At 40.7% G+C, this 18,907-nt stretch overlaps 1 protein-coding gene across 3 annotated transcripts in view; it reads left to right on the forward strand.

Annotated features, from left to right (window-relative positions):
* Positions 1 to 18,907, forward strand: part of LOC133258393 (phospholipid-transporting ATPase IB-like) — a 96,085-nt gene that overhangs the window by 16,670 nt on the left and 60,508 nt on the right. For all 3 annotated transcript variants that reach the window (XM_061434931.1, XM_061434929.1, XM_061434930.1), the window contains exons 5-13: positions 948 to 993; positions 3,563 to 3,603; positions 5,208 to 5,281; positions 8,855 to 8,924; positions 13,316 to 13,443; positions 13,784 to 13,895; positions 14,205 to 14,370; positions 16,159 to 16,286; positions 17,408 to 17,485. In XM_061434931.1, coding sequence (XP_061290915.1) covers positions 948 to 993; positions 3,563 to 3,603; positions 5,208 to 5,281; positions 8,855 to 8,924; positions 13,316 to 13,443; positions 13,784 to 13,895; positions 14,205 to 14,370; positions 16,159 to 16,286; positions 17,408 to 17,485 — 843 coding nt within the window. The remainder of the gene's footprint in view (positions 1 to 947; positions 994 to 3,562; positions 3,604 to 5,207; positions 5,282 to 8,854; positions 8,925 to 13,315; positions 13,444 to 13,783; positions 13,896 to 14,204; positions 14,371 to 16,158; positions 16,287 to 17,407; positions 17,486 to 18,907) is intronic.

The following is an 18,907-nucleotide window of genomic DNA, read 5'->3' on the forward strand; positions in this document are numbered from 1 at the left end:
ATTAAAGTTTTGAGGTTTCACGATTTTAATCGTGTGTGTATTTGAGAGACCAGCAGGACTTCATATCAATTCTGAGAACTGTGATAGTATCTGTGGGGACACAATCCAGCCAGAGGAGAGAATCCTAGATGGCAGAGAAGGATGTGCACACAAATTGTTCTCTTACTTCGTTACTCCTATAACCTTGGCGGAGGAGTGATTTTACAGGCGCCTGCAGATTTCAGTAGGAAAATAAAAGAAGACAGATAGCTAACAGTGTTTTCTTTTGCTGCTGCTGGGGTCGCTCTAGCGTTGTCTCCTCCTCACCTACAGTCCTAATGCTCGTTTCTAAAATAACCAGTGGTGGTCATTTGTATGTTTCTGCCTCAGTCCTACCGGCTTGTTATGTCATCAGTTAAATCTGTTAGGCCTTTCAACTGGTTTACAGTATGAAAGAATTTTTCAAACTTAAAAGCTTTTGGTTAAATTGGGGCAATATTCAGCATAGCCAATTATGTGTTTTGCCAAATAGTCATTACAAACATCACATGAAATGTTAACCTTTCAAGGAAGCACTTTACTATGCAGCAGGCACTGCGCTGTGTATCAATATATCTGTGTGTGTGTGTGTGTGTGTGTATGTGAATTCATTTAAACTGAGGCACAGACAAGTCAGTGACCTGATGAGGCTGTCTCAGTCAGGGGCAGAGTTGGGACGTCAGCCAGGGCAAGCTGGTTCTAGAGGTCCCACACTTGACCACGTTGGTGGTCAGCCTCCCTTAGTGCACACCTCAGTTTAGGAAGTCATGTAAAGGAGAAAAGAAAGTGAAATCAGTTACAGCCAAAAACCTGCTTTATAGTTAGGTTTACTACCTGTATTCTTTTTAAACCCACTGTGTCTTGTATTGTGATTTGAATGATTCATTTCAAACTTTTGATATCATGGCTTTTTTTTCCCCCTGTAACAGAAACGACATATGGCAGACAAATTAGTTAACTCAAAAAACACAATAGGTAAGATATTAGATTTAGCTTTTACCCTATTTCACTCTAAGAAAATATTCAAATTCATCAAATAGATACTTTTTTTTTAATTTTTAATTTTATTTTTTAACTTTACAATATTGTATTGGTTTTGCCATATATCAAAATGAATCCGCCACAGGTATACATGTGTTCCCCATTCTGAACCCTCCTCCCTCCTCCCTTCCCATACCCTCCCTCTGGGTCGTCCCAGTGCACCAGCCCCAAGCATCCAGTATCGTGCATCGGACCTGGACTGGTGACTTGTTTCATATATGATATTATACATGTTTCAATGCCATTCTCCCAAATCATCCTACTCTCTCCCTCTCCCCACAGAGTCCAAAAGACTGTCCTATACATCAGTGTCTCTTTTGCTGTCTCATATACAGGGTTATTGTTACCATCTTTCTAAATTCCATATATATGCATTAGTATACTGTATTGGTGTTTTTCTTTCTGGCTTACTTCACTCTGTATAATAGGCTCCAGTTTCATCCACCTCATTAGAACTGATTCAAATGCATTCTTTTTAATGGCTGAGTAATACTCCATTGTGTATATGTACCATAGCTTTCTTATCCATTCATCTGCTGATGGACATCTAGGTTGCTTCCATGTCCTGGCTATTATAAACAGTGCTGCGATGAACATTGGGGTACACGTGTCTCTTTCAATTCTGGTTTCCTTGGTGTGTATGCCCAGCAGTGGGATTGCTGGGTCACAAGTTCTATTTCCAGTTTTTTAAGGAATCTCCACACTGTTCTCCATAGTGGCTGTCCTAGTCTGCATTCCCACCAACAGTGTAAGAGGGTTCCCTTTTCTCCACACCCTCTCCAGCATTTATTGCTTGTAGACTTTTGGATTGCAGCCATTCTGACTGGTGTGAAATGGTACCTCATAGTGGTTTTGATTTGCATTTCTCTGATGATGAGTGATGTTGAGCATCTTTTCATGTGTTTGTTAGCCATCTGTATGTCTTCTTTGGAGAAATGTCTATTTAGTTCTTTGGCCCATTTTTTGATTGGGTCATTTATTTTTCTGGAATTGAGCTGTAGGAGTTGCTTGTATATTTTTGAGATTAGTTGTTTGTCAGTTGCTTCATTTGCTATTATTTTCTCCCATTCTGAAGGCTGTCTTTTCACCTTGCTTATAGTTTCCTTTGTTGTGCAGAAGCTTTTAAATTTAATTAGGTCCCATTTGTTTATTTTTGCTTTTATTTCCAATATTCTGGGAGGTGGGTCATAGAGGATCCTGCTGTGATGTATGTCAGAGAGTGTTTTGCCTATGTTCTCCTCTAGGAGTTTTATAGTTTCTGGTCTTATGTTTAGATCTTTAATCCATTTTGAGTTTATTTTTGTGTATGGTGTTAGAAGGTGCTCTAGTTTCATTCTTTTACAAGTGGTTGACCAGTTTTCCCAGCACCACTTGTTGAAGAGATTGTCTTTGATCCATTGTATATTCTTGCCTCCTTTGTCAAAGATAAGGTGTCCATAGGTGCGTGGATTTATCTCTGGGCTTTCTATTTTGTTCCATTGATCTATATTTCTGTCTTTGTGCCAGTACCATACTGTCTTTATGACTGTGGCTTTGTAGTAGAGCCTGAGGTCAGGTAGGTTGATTCCTCCAGTTCCATTCTTCTTTCTCAAGATAGCTTTGGCTATTCGAGGTTTTTTGTATTTCCATACAAATTGTGAAATTATTTGTTCTAGCTCTGTGAAGAATACCATTGGTAGCTTGATAGGGATTGCATTGAATCTATAAATTGCTTTGGGTAGTATACTCATTTTCACTATATTGATTCTTCCAATCCATGAACATGGTATATTTCTCCATCTATTAGTGTCCTCTTTGATTTCTTTCACCAGTGTTTTATAGTTTTCTATATATAGGTCTTTAGTTTCTTTAGGTAGATATATTCCTAAGTATTTTATTCTTTTCGTTGCAATGGTGAATGGAATTGTTTCCTTAATTTCTCTTTCTATTCAAGTAGATACTTGTAATATGTTTTATAACATGTTATATTTAAAGAAATATAGAAATAAATAACAAAAACCAGAAGGAAACTCAATTTCCATATGTTAGAATTATGTGAATACATCAACTAGAATAAAAGGAAAGATAAAAGATGGGGAAGGGAAGAGTATTCAGGATAGGAACAATTCTTTTTTGTTTTTTAACAATTCTTACGTCTGTAAAAGAGATCTGGGTGTTACATATTCTCTCAGTCCTAGTTTTGATATGTGCTATCTCTGTATTTGATTGGAAAAATGCTGCTTTTCAGGCTACCGCCAGTATTTTAGCATGTAACAGCAAACTGTTTTCCCTTGGGGTTGGAAGTGACTTAACACAGCCTCCATCTGCCTGTCTATTTATATTATCTTATATATATCATTATCCTATCATGTTATGTTATGTATATTGCTCTTTTTGATAAAGTGCATATTAATCATTCAGTTTATATAAAAATTAAATTAACAAAGAGAATATAAAGAAATGCTTGTAGTTTTGGGGAAAATGTGTCTTTATTACACTGAATACATAGCTGTTTCTTTTTCAGTGTTAAGACAGAATGCATGGCAAATGATTCTGTGGAAAGAGGTAAGAATGTATTTTAATGCTTAACTTAGTCATAAGCACCTACCATATTTAAAGCTAACAGATTTTTATCTGTGAAGCATGTCTTTCAAAATCATTATATTGTCCATTTGTTGTTGTTGTTTATGAGGACATAGAGAATCAAAGAGAACGAGCCTCTTGTTCAAAGTTATGTGGCCAGGAAGGAGTGAAATGGATCTGAACTTAAGTTGGCCTGGCTAGAGGTCTACACACCTCCACTGTGCCTGGGTGTTACCTCCATGTTGCGGCATGGAACATTTAAAGTCAGTTCAGTTCAGTTCAGTTACCCAGTCTTGTCCTACTCTTTGCGACCCCATTGACTGAAGCACACTAGGCTTCCTGTCCATCACCAACTCCCGGCGTTTACTCAAACTCATGTCCATTGAGTCAGTGATGCCATCCAACCATCTCATCCTCTGTGGTCACCTCTTCCTGTCTTCAATCTTTCCCAGCATTAGGGTCTTTTCCAATGAGTCAGTTCTTCACATCAGGTGACAAAAGTATTGGAGTTTCAGCTTCAGCATCAGTCCTTCCAATGAATATTCAGGACTAATTTCTTTTAGGATGGACTGGTTGGATCTCATTGCTGTCCAAGGGACTGTCCAGGAGTCTTCTCCAACACCACAGTTCAAAAGCATCAATTCTTTGGTGCTCAGCCTTCTTTATGGTCCAACTCTCACATCCATACATGACTACTGGAAAAACCATAGCTTTGACTAGACGGACATTTGTTGGCAAAGTAATATGTCTGCTTTTTAATATGCTGTCTAGGTTGGTCATAGCTTTTCTTCCAAGGAACAAGTATCTTTTAATTTCATGGCTGCAGTCACCATCTGCAGTGATTTTGGAGCACCCCCTCCCCCCCAAATAAAGTCTCTTACTGTTTCCATTGTTTTCCCATCTATTTGCCACGAAGTGATGGGACTGGATGTCATGATCTTTGTTTTTTGAGTGTTGAGTTTTAAGCCAGCTTTTTCACTCTCCTCTTTCACTTTCATCAAGAGGCTCTTTAGTTCCTCTTTGCTTTCTTCCATAAAGGTGGTGTCATCTGCATATCTGAGGTTATTGATATTTCTCCAGCAATCTTGATTCCAACTTGTGCTTCATTCAGCCTGGCATTTCGCATGATGGTACTCTGCCTGTAAGTTAAATAAGCAGGGTGACCATATACAACCTTGATGTACTCCTTTCCCGATTTGGAACCAGTCTGTTGTTCCATGTCCAGTTCTAACTGTTGCTTCTTGACCTGCATACAGATTTCTCAGGAGGCAGGTAAGGTGGTCTGGTATTCCCATCTCTTTAAGAATTTTTCAGACTGTTGTGATCCACACTGTCAAAGGCTTTGTTGTTGACTTAAAGTCAACGGTTCACCGCCTGTTGCTGTGGGTACAAGACAGCATTTATATGGAGGATATCACTGAAAAATGAAAGCATCAGGAGATTCAGTTGTTCTAATGTAGGTGGATTTATTAGCATGGCCCCAGGATTTTCATCTTATACTTTTTCTTGAGAATATATGATAGATTTTGCTTTTAATTGTGATTTTAAAAATTCATGCTTCTGTGTTTTCTCTCCTGGTTTAAAAGGTTAATGTTGGTGACATTGTGAAGGCCACCAATGGGCAGTTCCTTCCTGCAGACATGGTCCTGATTTCTTCCAGGTTAGTTATGTTAGTGGGCATTTAAGGAACTTTTGTTATGAAATAGAAATTAAACAAACAAACAAAAAAAACAAAGGCCTTTTCTTCTTTCAGTCCTTTCACCATCCCTTTATACTGGAGACCAGTGATTGCAAACATTTTCTGTAAAAGGACACATGGCAAATATCTTCAGCTTTGTGGGCCGTGCAATCTCTGTTGTAGCTACTCAGCTCTTTTTCTGTACTATCAGAAACAACCAAAGGCAAAGTATAAACAAATAGAATGATTGTGTCCCAGTAAAACTTTATTTATGAAAATAAGCAGGGGCCAGGTTTAGCGTTTGGGTCATAGATTGATGATTAATATTCTATACTTTTATGATCTTTTCTTTCATTTCCCTGGACATATTTTCTTCTATTCTGATTCTTAGGTTAATTCTATCTCTTCTACAGTTTCTATAGATATTCAACAAATCTAAAATATTTTACACTTATTATCTTATTTTATTCTCATGTAATAAAAGGATATATTTTACAATAGAAACAAAAATGATAGGGTACTTAAGAACAGATCTGAGAAAACATATGCGAGTGCTTAATGGAAGACCTAAATGTATGGAGAAATATATCATGTTCTTGGATAGGAAGATTCAATTTTATAAAGATGTCAGTTTCTGCCAGACTGATCTAAAAGCTTCCTGCCATTCCAACCAAAATCTCAAACATATTTTAATGGGAATCGATGAGCTGATTATAAATACCTAATTTGTACCTGTGGGATTTGAGCTTGTGCAGGTGACTGAATGATGACTTTCAATGCCATTGAGAGAAGAATCATTATACTTCCCAAGAGAGGGCAAGATGCTCTGCCATGCAGGGTCAAAGGGGAGGCATTGAATTTGGTCAGGAGGCAGAAATGAGAGAGAGAGGAAGCCAAAGTCAGAGCCTTTAGTGAGATGTCTGGAGGAAAGTCAGGGCAGGACAGAGTGAACCATTTAGGACTGCTTAAGCTCTTATGGCAGAAAGTGAAGAGGAACTAAAAAACCTCTGGATGAAGGTGAAAGAGGAGAGTGAAAAAGTTGGCTTAAAACTCAACATTCAGAAAATGAAGATCATGGCCTCTGGTCCCATCACTTCATGGGAAATAGATGGGGAAACAGTGGAAACAGTGTCAGACTTTATTTTGGGGGGCTCCAAAACCACTGCAGATGGTGACTGCAGCCATGAAATTAAAAGACGCTTACTCCTTGGAAGGAAAGTTATGACCAACCTAGATAGCATATTGAAAAGAAGAGACATTACTTTGCCAACAAAGGTCTGTCTAGTCAAGGCTATGGTTTTTCCAGTGGTCATGTATGGATGTGAGAGTTGGACTGTGAAGAAGGCTGAGCGCCGAAGGATTGATGCTTTCGAAATGTGGTGTTGGAGAAGACTCTTGAGAGTCCCTTGGACTGCAAGGAGATCCAACCAGTCCCTTCTGAAGGAGATCAGCCCTGGGATTTCTTTGGAAGGAATGATGCTAAAGCTGAAACTCCAGTACTTTGGCCACCTCGTGCAAAGAGTTGACTCATTGGAAAAGACTCTGATGCTGGGAGGGATTGGGGGCAGGAGGAGAAGGGGATGACAGAGGATGAGATGGCTGGATGGCATCACTGACTCGATGGACATGAGTCTCAGTGAACTCCGGGAGTTGGTGATGGACAGGGAGGCCTGGCGTGCTGCGATTCATGGGGTTGCAAAGAGTCGGACACGACTGAGCGACTGAACTGAACTGAAGCTCTAATACTTTGGCCACTTGATGCTAAGAGCCAACTCATTGGAAAAGACCCTGATTCTGGGAAAGATTGAGGGCAAGATGAGAAGGGGTCAACAGAGGATGAGCTGGTTGGATGGCATCATTGACTCAATGGACATGAGTTTGAGCAAACTCCAGGAAGTAGTGAAGGACAGGGAAGCCTGGCCTGCTGCAGTCCAGAGTCATGAAAAGTTGGACTGGAACTAGCAACTGAACAGCAAAACAGTCTTGGCTTATTCTGCTGGGCTCTGGGCTATAGGTCTCCTGTTTCTGGGTACCAGGCGCTGGGATGATTTAGGGCACAAGTGTGTGAAAGTTAGATAAAGTAGGTGTTTAGGGAGCATAGACTCAGGATTGGTTGGTTTGCACATGATGGCACACTCCTGGTAGAGCCCTACTCTGTCTCTAAGGATCAATTGCCCTTGAGAGTTGCAGTCTCTCTCCAGCCAACATGATTTGTAAGATGTCAAGACATCATAAGATATAGAAATTCAAAGACAATGTTAATAGAAATGTATTTGGAAGAGCAAAGGGCTGACAACAGTCAAGGCACTTATGAATAGGAATAAAGACTCAGACAGAGAGAGCAAACTCAAAGCAGGGGAAGAAGAGGGTAGGATAAATTGAGAGAGGAGCTTGAAATATATACTTAACCATGGGGCTTCCCAAGTGGCATTAGCAGTAAAGAACCCACCTGCCAATGCAGGAGACGTAAGAGATGTGGGTTTGTTCCCTGTATCGGGAAGATCCCTTGGAGAAGGAAATGGCAGCCCACTCCAGTGTTCTTGCCTGGAGAATGCCATAGACAGAGGAACCTGGCAGGCTATAGTCCATAGGGTTACAAAGAGTCAGACATGACTGAAGCAACTTAGCACACATGTGTAAAATAGATAGGTAATGGGAAGTTGCTCTGTAACACAGGGAGCTCAGCTTGGTGCTCTGTGACAACCTAAAGGGGATGAGATGGGTTGGTGGGAGGCAGGTTCAAGGGGGAGGGGACATGTGTATACCTGTGGCTGATGCATGTTGATGTATGGAAGAAATCAATGCAACATTGTAAAACAATTATCCTCCAATTAAAAATAAATTTAGAAAAGAATAATTTGAGGGTAGTTGTCTGACTTCACTTAAAGAGATGATTTTCAATTTGTAGCAGTTTAGATGGGTTAATATTGGCACAGGAACACAAAAACTAGAATCATGGGAGGTAATACAGAATCCAGAAACACATCTGTACGTGTTGGAGCTTTGATGTGCAACAGTGGTGGCACTCTGCTTCAGTGGTAACAGGAGTTAGAGTTAGTTGCTCAGTCATGTCTGACTCTTTTGTGACCCCATGGACTGTAGTCTGCCAGGCTCCTCTGTCCATGTAATTCTCCAGGCAGTAGTACTGGAATGGGTTGTCATGCCCTCCTCCAGGGGATCTTCCCAACTCAGGGATCGATCCCAGGACTCCTGCACTGCAGGCAGATTATTAACCATCTGAACCACCAGGGAAGTCAGTGGTAACAGGACGGGCTGTTAAATAGTAATGTTTTGGAACTGGTTACCCACACAGCAAAAAGTGAAATTCCTTTCTACACAGAAACCAACCGTAGGGAATTCCCTGACGGCCCAGTGATTAGGACTCTTGGGCTTGTAGGATCAGACTGCTGAAATCCACTGGCAAGGTGGTGGTTGTGGTCCTTTCTGTTCTGAAGAATCCTTACTGATGTAGACCATATTTCATGGTTACAGTTATTGGGAAATTAATTTGTTTGAGAGATGTTGATTCAATATCATTCATTTTATTTTTTTTAGTGAACCTCAGGCAACATGTTTTGTTGCAACATCTAATCTGGATGGAGAGACGAATCTAAAAATACGGCAGGTAAAGACACCTTGATTTACCTGTTTGGCTGCACCTGGTCCAAGCTGCGGCACCTGAACTCTTAGTTGCGGCACATGGGATCTAGTTCCCTGACCAGGGATGGAAACTGTGCCCCCTGCATTGGGAGCCCAGAGTCTCAGACACTGGACCACCAGGGAAGTCCTGAGATGTCTTTCTAATTCCTAACTTTATACTTGAGTCCACAGTGTCGAGTTTTGCCATGTACAAAACTTACTTTTTTTTCATGATGAAAATGGTCTCACCACTAATAAATGGATGTAATTTATCCTCATGAGATATTTAGAAGGTTCTTTCAAAAGAATAAGCAAGAACTACATGAATGTGTCACTCACTACTGCAAGAAAAATCATAGTGTATAAAATTCAGGTCATAAAGGATGACACACCTTTATGCATTTTGTTTTGAGTTTGGTATTTCTGCTGGTGATTTGATGATAAAACTGTCCTGACTAAATATAACTAGATCAAAGTGTGTTACTCACTCAGTCATGTCCAACTGTTTGGCACCCTGTGGACTGTAGCCTACCAGGGTCCTCTGTCCATGGAATTCTCCAGGCAAGAATACTGGAGTGGGTAAGCAATTCCCTTCTCCAGGGGATCTTCCCAACCCAGGGACTGAACCCAGGTCTCCTGCATTGCAGGCAGATTCTTTACTGGCTAAGCCACCAGGGAAGTTGTCCATAACCAGATTAAAAGGGAATATAAATGAACACTGGGTGATCTTATATACCATTGCTTTTAAAACTACCATTTGAACTTTAGATTAGCATGTGATTATGAGTGGGCAGGAGAAGGCAATGGCACCCCACTCCAGTACTCTTGCCTGGAAAACCTCATGGATGGAGGAGCCTGGTGGGCTGCAGTCCATGGGGTCGCAAAGAGTCGGACACGACTGAGCGACTTCCCTTTCACCTTTCACTTTCATGCATTGGAGAAGGAAATGGCAACCCACTCCAGTGTTCTTGCCTGGAGAATCCCAGGGATGGGGGAATCTGGTGGGCCTCTGTCTACGGGGTCACACAGAGTCAGACACAACTGAAGCGACTTAGCAGCAGCAGCAGTAGCATGAGTGGGCAGAAGCAGTGTTCAATTATCTTTTCAGTAATGGAAAAAAGGGCATTGATCTTTGCTCTGTTAGTTTGCTTAACTAAGGAAGTCCCTGGTTTTATATTTGATTATTTGCATGTCTGTTGCTATCTTTACTGCAAACTTTAATTTGATTTGAAAACAGAAAACAGGTTTAGAATTTGTTAAATCTATCATCTTTGTAAAAGTAATTGAGAAAATGAGTTTATTTTGCCTCCGTCACTTTCCAAATCCCACCTTTGTCTTCAGTGCTAATCATAGTAATAGTTTGGTACCTACCTGATTTTTTAAAAATTCAATTACAGACTTCTGTTTCTGGGAAGATGGAGTAGACATTGTTTTACCTATTTTTTCCTGCCAAGTACAACTAAAGACTTTGGCTTTTATATAAAAAACAAACATAAGACTCTGAAAAACTGAAAGAAGAAGCCAGATAGCAGGACCTTGTGACCCTGGGAACAATGTGATGGCGAATTCCCTGTTCTTTCTTTGGCCTCATTTATCTCAGGGTTCACATAGTCAAAGCTGTGGTTTTCCCAGTAGTCACACACGGATGTGATGGTTGCATAATAATGAAAGTTGAGCACTGAAGAATTGATGCTTTTGAACTATGGTGTTAGAGAAGAATGTTCAGAGACCCTTGGACAGCAAGGAGATCAAACCAGTCAATCTTAAAGGAAATGAACCCTGAATATTCATTGGAAGGACAGATGCTGAAGCTTCAATACTTTGGCCACCTGGTGCAAAGAGCTGACTCATTGAAAAGACCCTGATGCTGGGAAAGATTGAAGGCAAAAGGAGAAGAGGGTGGCATAGGATGAGGTGGTTAGATAGCACCACCAACTCAATAGACATGAATTTGAGCAAACTCCAGGAGATAGGAAAGATATTCCTTCCAATGAACATTCAGGGTTCATTTCCTTTAGGATTAGGAGACCTTGTGGACAGTAGTAACAAGGCATTGCAACCCATTTAAGCCAGGAAGGTGTTGTTGAAGGTCTACAGGGTGATCAGGGCTCTCACCCTTGCCCAGCTATAACTGACCACCCCCCCACCCCAACTTGGACATCAAAAGAGGTAAGTTTGCAACTTGTATGCTTATCCCCCATCATACAGTAATGAGACAGCACTTTCATCCCCTGTCAGAGAGGTGCCAGAGGAAGCCAGCTAAGGTTTAAATGATGTCTAGTATCTCTGAGAAGGCAATGGCACCCCACTCCAGTACTCCTGCCTGGAAAATCCCATGGACAGAGGAGCTTGGTAGGCTGCAGTCCATGGGGTCGCTACGAGTCGGATACGACTGAGCGACTTCACTTTCACTTTTCACTTTCATGCATTGGAGAAGGAAATGGCAACCCACTCCAGTGTTCTTGCCTGGAGAATCCCAGCGACCAGGGAGCCTGGTGGGCTGCCGTCTATGGGGTCACACAGAGTTGAACACGACTGCAGTGACTTAGCAGCAGCAGCAGTATCTCGTAACATAATACATGTAACAGGCAAGCTGTCTGGTTTCAGTCAAAATTTATTCATCATACCCCAAACCAGAAGGATCTCAAACTCAATGAAAAATGACAACCCATGATGCTAATACCAAAATAACAAAAAATGTAAGCATTATCTGACAGAGACACTACAAGGGACATTAGAAAAAAGGCTTTCATGAGCAATGACAAAAATGCTTGAAACAAAAGTCTCAGCAAAAAAACAGTCTCAGCAAGGAAATTTGGAAATTTAAAAACTTAAAAATACAATAACTAACCCCCCTTCCCCCACAGACACACACAAAGCAACCCCCAAAGCAACCCACCAACCAAATGAAAAAAGCTCAGGGGTTGGGCTCAACAGCAGAATGTAAGGGCTGGAGAAAAGAATCTGTGAATTGAAAGATAACACAATAGAAACTACCTAATTTAAACAACAAAGAAAGAAGATGAAAAAAAAAATGAACACAGATGTATTTGTTCTTGTTGGGGGCTTTCCTAGTGGCTCATACAGTGAAGAATCTGCTGCAATGCAGGAGACCTGACTCAGTCCCTGGTTGGGAAAGATCCCCTCGAGAAGGGATGGCTACCCACTCCAGTATTCTTGCCTGGAGAATTCCATAGACAGAGGAACCTGGTGGGCTACAGTCCATGGGGTCACAAAGAGTTGAACACAACTGAGTGACTAACACTTTCATTACACTTTTCATTCTGTTCTCTTTCTGATTTAAAGAATTTCTTCATGCACTTTCAGTACATAAGAATAGGTATATCAATTGTATGTGTTGCAAATGTCTTCTTCAAGTTGGTAACTAGCTTTCAGACTTTATTTAAGGTACCTTTGAACGGAAGTTCATCCCAAACTGTTTCAATGTAGGTCCTTGAGTGTCAAAACTTTTAATACTTTGTATGCATGCCTGAGAATATTTGTACTAAACTTTCAAATTTATTTGAAATTAGAAAGTTGTAACATTCTAGATTCAAAGGTCTCTTAATTAAGTACTTAAAAATAAAATCCTCTGTCTTTAAGTATTTCCTATTGTTAGACTAATGACAATTTGATTCCAAATTCTTTTGGAGGTGATCTGCCTTTTCTCTCTGCAAGGCTGAGATCATCTCATTGGAATGAGGCATTTTCTCAATGAGTGATTCTCAAAGTGTGATCCTTGGACCAGCAGCGTCACCATCCTGTTAGAGTTGTTAGAAATGCAAGTTTTGGTGCCTTACCCCAGACCCACTGAATAAAAAAACTCTGGGGGCACAGCCCTGCAATCTGTACTTTAACATGACTCTAGGTGAGTCTGATGCACACAGAAGTTTGGAATCATTGTTCTAGATCCTTGCTAGTCAGAGTGTGAGCCACAGTTGAGCATCATCAGTTGTAGGCATAAATCTATCAAATACTATATGGTGTTTGATTGTGATAATTATAATTTCACTTCAAGGCGATGGAAACTAAACTTCATACCTCTTTTGATCTCACTAAAATTATTTGCAAAATGTTGGTATGGCAAAGCCTTCTAGCAAAGTTTATGTTAGTGTTTGATATAATTTTTTTTTTTTGTTTGGTAAGTGCAATACATTTTCAGACACTGACTTTCATAATATCCTTTTATTAGCCATTATGGCAACCCTCTCCAATATTCTTGCCTGGGAAATCCTATGGACAGAGGAGCCTGGTGGGCTACCGTCCATGGCATCGCAAAGAGTTGGACATGACTGAGCGACAGAACGACAACAACGAGACATTGAACTTTGCCATGAAAATTCTGTTTTCATTTTTTCCTGTGATTTTATTTTGTAGGCTTTATCAGAAACAGCTACCATGAAAACAGAAAAGCAATTGTCAAACCTATCTGGAAAGATAAAATGTGAAGAACCTAATTTTCATTTCAACAGTTTTGCGGGAACTTTATACCTAAATGAGAAAAGGTATCATTTTTTTTTCCTTCTCAAACATTTTTTTGTCCACTTAATCTTCCCTGACAATTACTTTTATAGTCACTCTAAGTGTAAAGAATGTTTTACTCTCTAAAATTTTTAACCTACATATCTTTGGAATGATGAGAAATGGATAACAAAGCAATTTTTTCCTGTGCTGTTTTAGAAATAGATACTTTCTTTGAAGACACATTTGTTTTTATTGCTATTTGTCCAGAAAGTTGAACTTGACAAAAGAAATTTATATATATGGTGAAAGTCTAGGTTTGTTTGCCTTGTGAAAAGAAAAAGTTCTGTGGTAATTTACTAATACTCTTTTTATTTTTTTTAGCCCTATTTCAATTGGGCCTGACCAGGTCTTGCTGAGAGGCACACAGCTTAAAAATACTGAGTGGATCCTGGGCATAGTCGTTTACACTGGATTTGAAACGAAATTCATGCAGGTAAATAATCTATGGTGACAAATAGCATTGCCCCAAGTCACAACATTTTGTGTTTTTAGGAACCCTAGGACTTTGGATTTTGAGATGATAGATCTGCTATGTGGATATGTTTCCTGTGAACTAGAGGCTGATGCTCCAAGAAGCGAGGTGGAAAACCATGGGCACACTTTCAGTCCATCCGTGATGTGGCCAAAGATGTTGTACTTTTTAACCATTGCAGTTTTTGACCTCCTTCACCATCAAACTGTAATTCACCTGTCTTGCTTGTTTTTGGTCCTTTTTGGTGTGTGGTTTCCTGCTATCATGCAGAATGCGGTCAAGTCACCCCTCAAGAGATCCAAGGTGGAGAAGGTGACCAACATGCAGATCCTGGTGTTGTTCCTGCTGCTCTTGGTCATGTCCTTGGTGAGCTGTGTGGGAGCCATATACTGGAAAGACAGATACAGAGCAGAGCCCTGGTACATCGGGAAGAGCGGTAAGTGTCAGAGCATGGGAGGAAAACGCCACTTTTGTAAGTTACTTCTCACGTTTTCATTTAAAAGGGACGGCTCTCGTTCTAACTGGAGGTTGGTCCTTTGCTTTATTTGTTTGTTTTCAGAAACTAAAGGTTAATGAGTCTTAGAAATAGAACATTTCCTTCTTAAGATTTTTTGGGAAAGATTACATGCCAGTGTCATGTAATCCTGGCATTCTGGAATGAAGCAGAGAGAGGGGGCAGACAGAGGCATGAGATGGAGTCAGATGGAGGAGGCCCACACCCTTGCATCTGTCGTGCAGTCACCAGAAGGGCTCGGACAAGGTGTTCACTTCCCTGAGCATTGCTTTCCTCCTTTGAAAGGGGACAGTAGCTGCTTCCTTCAGTCATTGCAGGGCTCCATGTACAGCGAGTGGTGACAAGGAGCTCCGAAGGGATTCAGCGGCCAGAGTGGCCTTCTGTCAGTAAGAGGTTTAAAGGTGAACTTAAAGGGATTTGACATGAAAAGTTCAGCAGTTTTGGTTCTGTCTTTCTGTGTTTTCAGGGTAAACCATCTTACAGCTTTCCACCTTTTCTAATCTGTCACCTGAGGATTCTGTGTTGCTCTAACTTCCCCTGAGAGGACCTGTTTGCGAGCATTTTACAACTTCCTTTGTGTTTAGTTAGAACTCCTTCCTCCCATAATTCAAATATGTAAATTTAATGTGTAAGTCTGAGATGCAAGTTGTCAGGAAGACATATATAAGGCAGTGCATATAGATCCTCTGAACAATTTCTAGATATTTTTAAGTAAAATATCTTTTACTTCTTTCCCTGGGTTTTAAAAAATCATTATAATAATTATCTCTTTAGCTTCAAATCTACAGTTGTTGTTGTTACTTTAGTCCCTAAGTCATGTCCGACTCTTTTGCAACTCCATGGACTATATAGCCCACCAGGCTCCTCTGTCCATGGGATTTCCCAGGCAAGAATACTGGAAAGGATTGTCATTTACTTCTCCAGGGGACTCTTCCTGCCCCAGGGATCAAACCTGGGTCTCTTGTATTGGCAGGCAGGTCCTTTACCACTGAGCCACCAGGGAAGCCCTCAAACCTACTGTTACATTAGATTAAAAAGTCCTCCTCATTAGCCCCTCCGTATCTCCTGTGTTTAGCAACGTCCTCTCTTCAATGCTTTGCTTACCGCCTTTTCTAAGACCCATTTTTTGTGCCTCCAACTTTGTGTTTTGCTGCTACATACCTCACAGAGCTTGTCCCGCTGTAGTTCCTGACTCCTCCCACTTTCTCAAGCTACATCTGAAGTTCTCTAAGGGCAGGATCTAAGTCTTGTTAGAACTTGTATCCCCATGCTTCTATGCACCCTGTTACATGGTTGATTGGTACTTAGCTAATATTTTAAAAACTATTTTATATCTGTGTCCACTTAATTATACTCTTAATAAAACATGTAAAATATCATGTATGAAACAAGTTGCCAGTCCAGTTTCAATGCATGATACTGGATGCTTGGGGCTGGTGCACTGGGACGACCCAGAGGGATGGTATGGGGAGGGAGGAGGGAGGAGGGTTCAGGATGGGGAACACATGTATACCTGTGGCGGATTCATTCTGATATTTGGCAAAACTAATACAATTCTGTAAAGTTTAAAAATAAAATAAAATTGTAGTTGGAAAAAAAAAATTTCCATGGAGAAAAATTCCACAATTTTAAAAAGTAATAATGAGAACACAGATGAATAAAGATATCGCCTGAAGCTGCAACGTGGTTCCTCTGATTTTTCTTCCGCAGATTATGACTATCACAGCTTTGGGTTTGACCTTTTGGTGTTCATCATCTTGTACCACAATCTCATCCCTATTAGTCTGCTGGTCACTCTGGAAATTGTGAAGTACATTCAGGCCCTGTTTATAAACTGGGTGAGTAGTAAATTCAGGAAATTAAGACAGTTCTCTCTTGGGTTATGGCTTTGGTTTTGAGAATCAGTGTGACTGAGTCCTTGTGGTGGGGCCAGTGCAGCTGACAGGCCAAGAGCCAAGGCTGACTCAGCAGTGCCTTGGACGCCTTTGACTCGCTCTTGAGGACACATTTTCCCTATATATATATTTTCCAGACAATCAGAAATATTTAAGAGATAGAGGCTTAGTAGCAAGTGTAGAGAAACAGTCCACTGTTAAAACTTAAGATACTCACAAAGGAGAGTCCAATAGACTTACAATAGATTTACAGAGCTTGGCAAGCATGACAGAAACAATGGCATTTCAGCATTCCTTCAAATTAAGAAAAATATTTCTTAGGTGACAACCATGTATTGACTGAAGTTGATACTTTGTCAGCTGTGACTGAACAGATTTTTAAATCTGTGTGTAGGGTTGTCACTTTTAGTTTTTTTTTTTGTCTTCATATTGTTCTTTTTTCATTGGAGTATAGTTGATTTATAATATTGTGTTAGTTTCAGGCATATGGCACACAGTAATTCATAGTAGTTTGCATTTGCTGATCTGTATTATTATTTTTTTTAACTTGAGGACAGTTGCTTTACACTGTTGTGTTGGTTTCTTCTTTGAAATAAAATTCTTTCTGGATGTCACCTTAACAGGATCCTCCCAATATGTTGATGAACTACCATCATTTGAACGGGAGTATTATTTTAGCAACCACAAAATTAGACAAAGTGCCCTCACATATGTTCTCATCTGATCTTTGCAGTAGCTCTGAGTAGTGCCGGGAGGGAGGTCCCTGTTACTACCCTTATCTGATAGACGTAGTAACTGAGACACACTTAAGGCCACACAGCGTGCCTAAGGCACAGCCAGGATTGAAAGCCACATCTATGGCTTTGCTTCTCCTGAATTGACTCTGCCAACCCGTGTGTAAAACTAGCATATATGTGTCCCAAACCAAGTATTCTGGACTCTCCACTGTGAATTCTTTATAAATGTCAAGCACATGAGAAGATCAGTGGAAGTATGGGCTTCCTGAAGAAGTTTTGAGCTTAGTTCTGTCTGTGTGGCTTGGCTATTTTGTTTGTTTCCTGCAGGATGAAGATATGCATTTTAAGGGAAGTAATGTCTATGCCATGGCCAGAACATCCAATCTTAATGAAGAGCTTGGGCAGGTGAGGGCCCCTCCAGGGCTGGGCAGTGTGACAGGAGCGCCGCAGGAGGTGGGTCTAGGGAGAGCGTGTGCAGAGCTGAAAGGCCAGATTTAGCCATGGGCTAGAGGTGATATGGGGCTTCCCCAGTGTCTTAGTGGTAAAGAATATGCCTGCAATGTAAGAGACCCAGGTTCAATCTCTGGGTCGGGAAGACCCCCTGCAGAAGGGCATGGCAACCCACTCCAGTATTCTTGCCTGGGAAATCCCATGGATAGAGGAGCCCGGCGGGCTATAGTCCATGGGGTCACAAAGAGTCGGACATGACTGAAGTGACTGAGCATGCACATAGATAATGTGACACCCTTGTGAAGCTTTAGAAATATAATTTGTTCCAATTCATAATATTGCCTAATGGGTTACAAGTAGAACACATCTGATACAGGTTATTATGTGCTTATGAAAGAGTGAAAGAGCTGGGGGGCAGGTAGGAAAAGCTACTGGGGGCTCCCAGGGCTTCAGGAACTTCCAGGGAGCCACAGGGACCCTGGAATCTGGGGGATGGCTGGGTTTCTGCTTCTTTAAGGCAGGTGACTCATAGGGGTGCATCCACAGGCTGCTGTGAAATTTCACACCAGCCAAATCCATGCATCTGCCCACAGCTCCCAGAAGGGAAGCAGTAGAGCTTCTGGATCTTCACTGAAAATGTCTTTCAATGGTGGAATCTAATTTGCAGACCAGAGAAACGTAGCCTTGGGCCTCTAGACCCTGCCTTAGAATAGACAGGCGGGAATGATGCCCAGTTACCAACAGACAGTTGTTGGTTGCCTTTTAGATGACAATGGCATCTTTACAAGTTTAAATGCAGTTTTAAAAACTCCCAAGATTATTTGTCAATTATACTATTAATATAATGAAGCTGAAAAAAAAAAACAACAACTCTCACAGTTGTATAGAACTTGAAGGAAGAAAGACTTGTAATTGTTACTTTTTTCTATCTACTTTTTGTTCTGTCTCTGTATATGTATTTACTAGATTATGATTTTCTACCTTTCAATTAAGTAAAGGCCACATATAAACCATGGTAAAAGGCAGAATTTTGAAGTTAAACATCATGAATGTGAATCCTGGTTTCATCATTTACCAGCATAGACAAAGATACCTCTGGAGAGGGAAATAGCAAGCTACTCCAGTATTCTTGCCTGGGAAATCCCATGGACAGAAGAGCCTGTGGGCTACAAAAATCCATGGGGTCGCGAAGAGCTGGACATGACTGAGCATGCATGGATGCACAGGCACCACGAGAAAAGAAAATTACAGGTCAATATCCCTTATAAACTCAGATGCAAAAATCTTCAACAAAATATTAGCAGATCAAATTCAACATTAATAAAGGACCATACATCATGATTATTTATTCTAAGAATGCAAGACTGGTTCAGTATG

The sequence above is a fragment of the Bos javanicus genome, chromosome 12 (genome assembly GCF_032452875.1).
Source record: "Bos javanicus breed banteng chromosome 12, ARS-OSU_banteng_1.0, whole genome shotgun sequence".
Classification (NCBI taxonomy): domain Eukaryota; kingdom Metazoa; phylum Chordata; class Mammalia; order Artiodactyla; family Bovidae; genus Bos; species Bos javanicus.